The 1,160-nt window shown below is 50.6% G+C and overlaps 1 protein-coding gene across 1 annotated transcript; it reads left to right on the plus strand.

Annotated features, from left to right (window-relative positions):
- Positions 1–269: 269 nt before the first annotated feature.
- Positions 270–699, plus strand: LOC128095637 (ATP synthase subunit f, mitochondrial-like). The gene is made up of 2 exons (XM_052714798.1): positions 270–464; positions 657–699. Exons 1-2 carry the CDS (start codon positions 271–273, stop codon positions 697–699), a joined length of 237 nt encoding a protein of 78 aa, XP_052570758.1. The 5' UTR covers position 270.
- Positions 700–1,160: the final 461 nt, after the last annotated feature.

Genomic DNA, 1,160 nt, shown 5'->3' on the forward strand with positions numbered 1-1,160 from the left:
ACACTTGCATGCATGTGGTACCCACACAGAGAGAGACATGTGCACATACACGTAAGTGATACTTTAATAAATCTTTTTAAAAATGAAGTTCAAGGTCACCCTTGGCTGCATACCAAGTACAAACTGAGCCTTAGCTATATGAGACCTTGTCTCCAGAAAGAGAGAGACATGGGCTAGAGAGATGGCTCAGCCATTAAAGGCTAGGCTCACAACCAAACATATAAGAGAGAGAGAGGTGGACACCAGGACTGCAAGATGGCGTCGTCCCTCATGCCACTGAAGGATAAAAAGCTCATGGAGGTTAAACTTGGAGAGCTGCCAAGCTGGATATTGATTCGGAATTTCACCCCCAGTGGCATAGTGGGAGCCTTTCAGAGAGGTTCTGACGGGTATTACAAGTACATCAACGTGCGGAAAGGCAGCATCTCAGGGATTAACATGGTGCCGGCAGCCTACGTGGTTTTCAGCTGCTGCATTTCTTTTCTTTTTCTTTTCTTTCTTTTTTTTTTTTTTGGTTTTTTTGAGAGAGGGTTTCTCTGTGTATCTTTGCACCTGGAACTCACTCTGTAGCCCAGGCTGGCCTCGAACTCACAGAGATCCGCCTGCCTCTGCCTCCCGAGTGCTGGGATTAAAGGCGTGCACCACCACCGCCTGGCCAGCTACTGCATTTCTTACAAGGAATTCAAACATGAGCGGTGACGCACGTACCACTGAAGAAGGGTCACTGGAGGGCACTGCACACCTGAGCATAACCACTGAAGAAGGGTCACTGGAGGGCACTGCACACCTGAGCATAACCACTGAAGAAGGGTCACTGGAGGGCACTGCACACCTGAGCACAACCACTGAAGAAGGGTCACTGGAGGGCACTGCACACCTGAGCATAACCTCTGAAGAAGGGTCACTGGAGGGCACTGCACACCTGAGCATAACCACTGAAGAAGGGTCACTGGAGGGCACTGCACACCTGAGCATAACCTCTGAAGAAGGGTCACTGGAGGGCACTGCACACCTGAGCATAACCACTGAAGAAGGGTCACTGGAGGGCACTGCACACCTGAGCATAACCACTGAAGAAGGGTCACTGGAGGGCACTGCACACCTGAGCATAACCACTGAAGAAGGGTCACTGGAGGGCACTGCACACCTGAGCATAACCA

This window comes from Peromyscus californicus, unplaced genomic scaffold (genome assembly GCF_007827085.1).
Source record: "Peromyscus californicus insignis strain IS unplaced genomic scaffold, ASM782708v3 Scaffold_4__1_contigs__length_199733344, whole genome shotgun sequence".
Classification (NCBI taxonomy): domain Eukaryota; kingdom Metazoa; phylum Chordata; class Mammalia; order Rodentia; family Cricetidae; genus Peromyscus; species Peromyscus californicus.

What these genes read in the sequence shown, in the direction of transcription:
- LOC128095637 (XM_052714798.1), top strand. Translation starts at nt 271, where the DNA reads ATGCCACTGAAGGATAAAAAGCTCATGGAGGTTAAACTTGGAGAGCTG. An exon ending in CCGGCAGCCTACGTGGTTTT is followed by an intron (nt 465 to 656) that starts CAGCTGCTGCAT and finishes CCACCGCCTGGC; the next exon opens with CAGCTACTGCATTTCTTACA.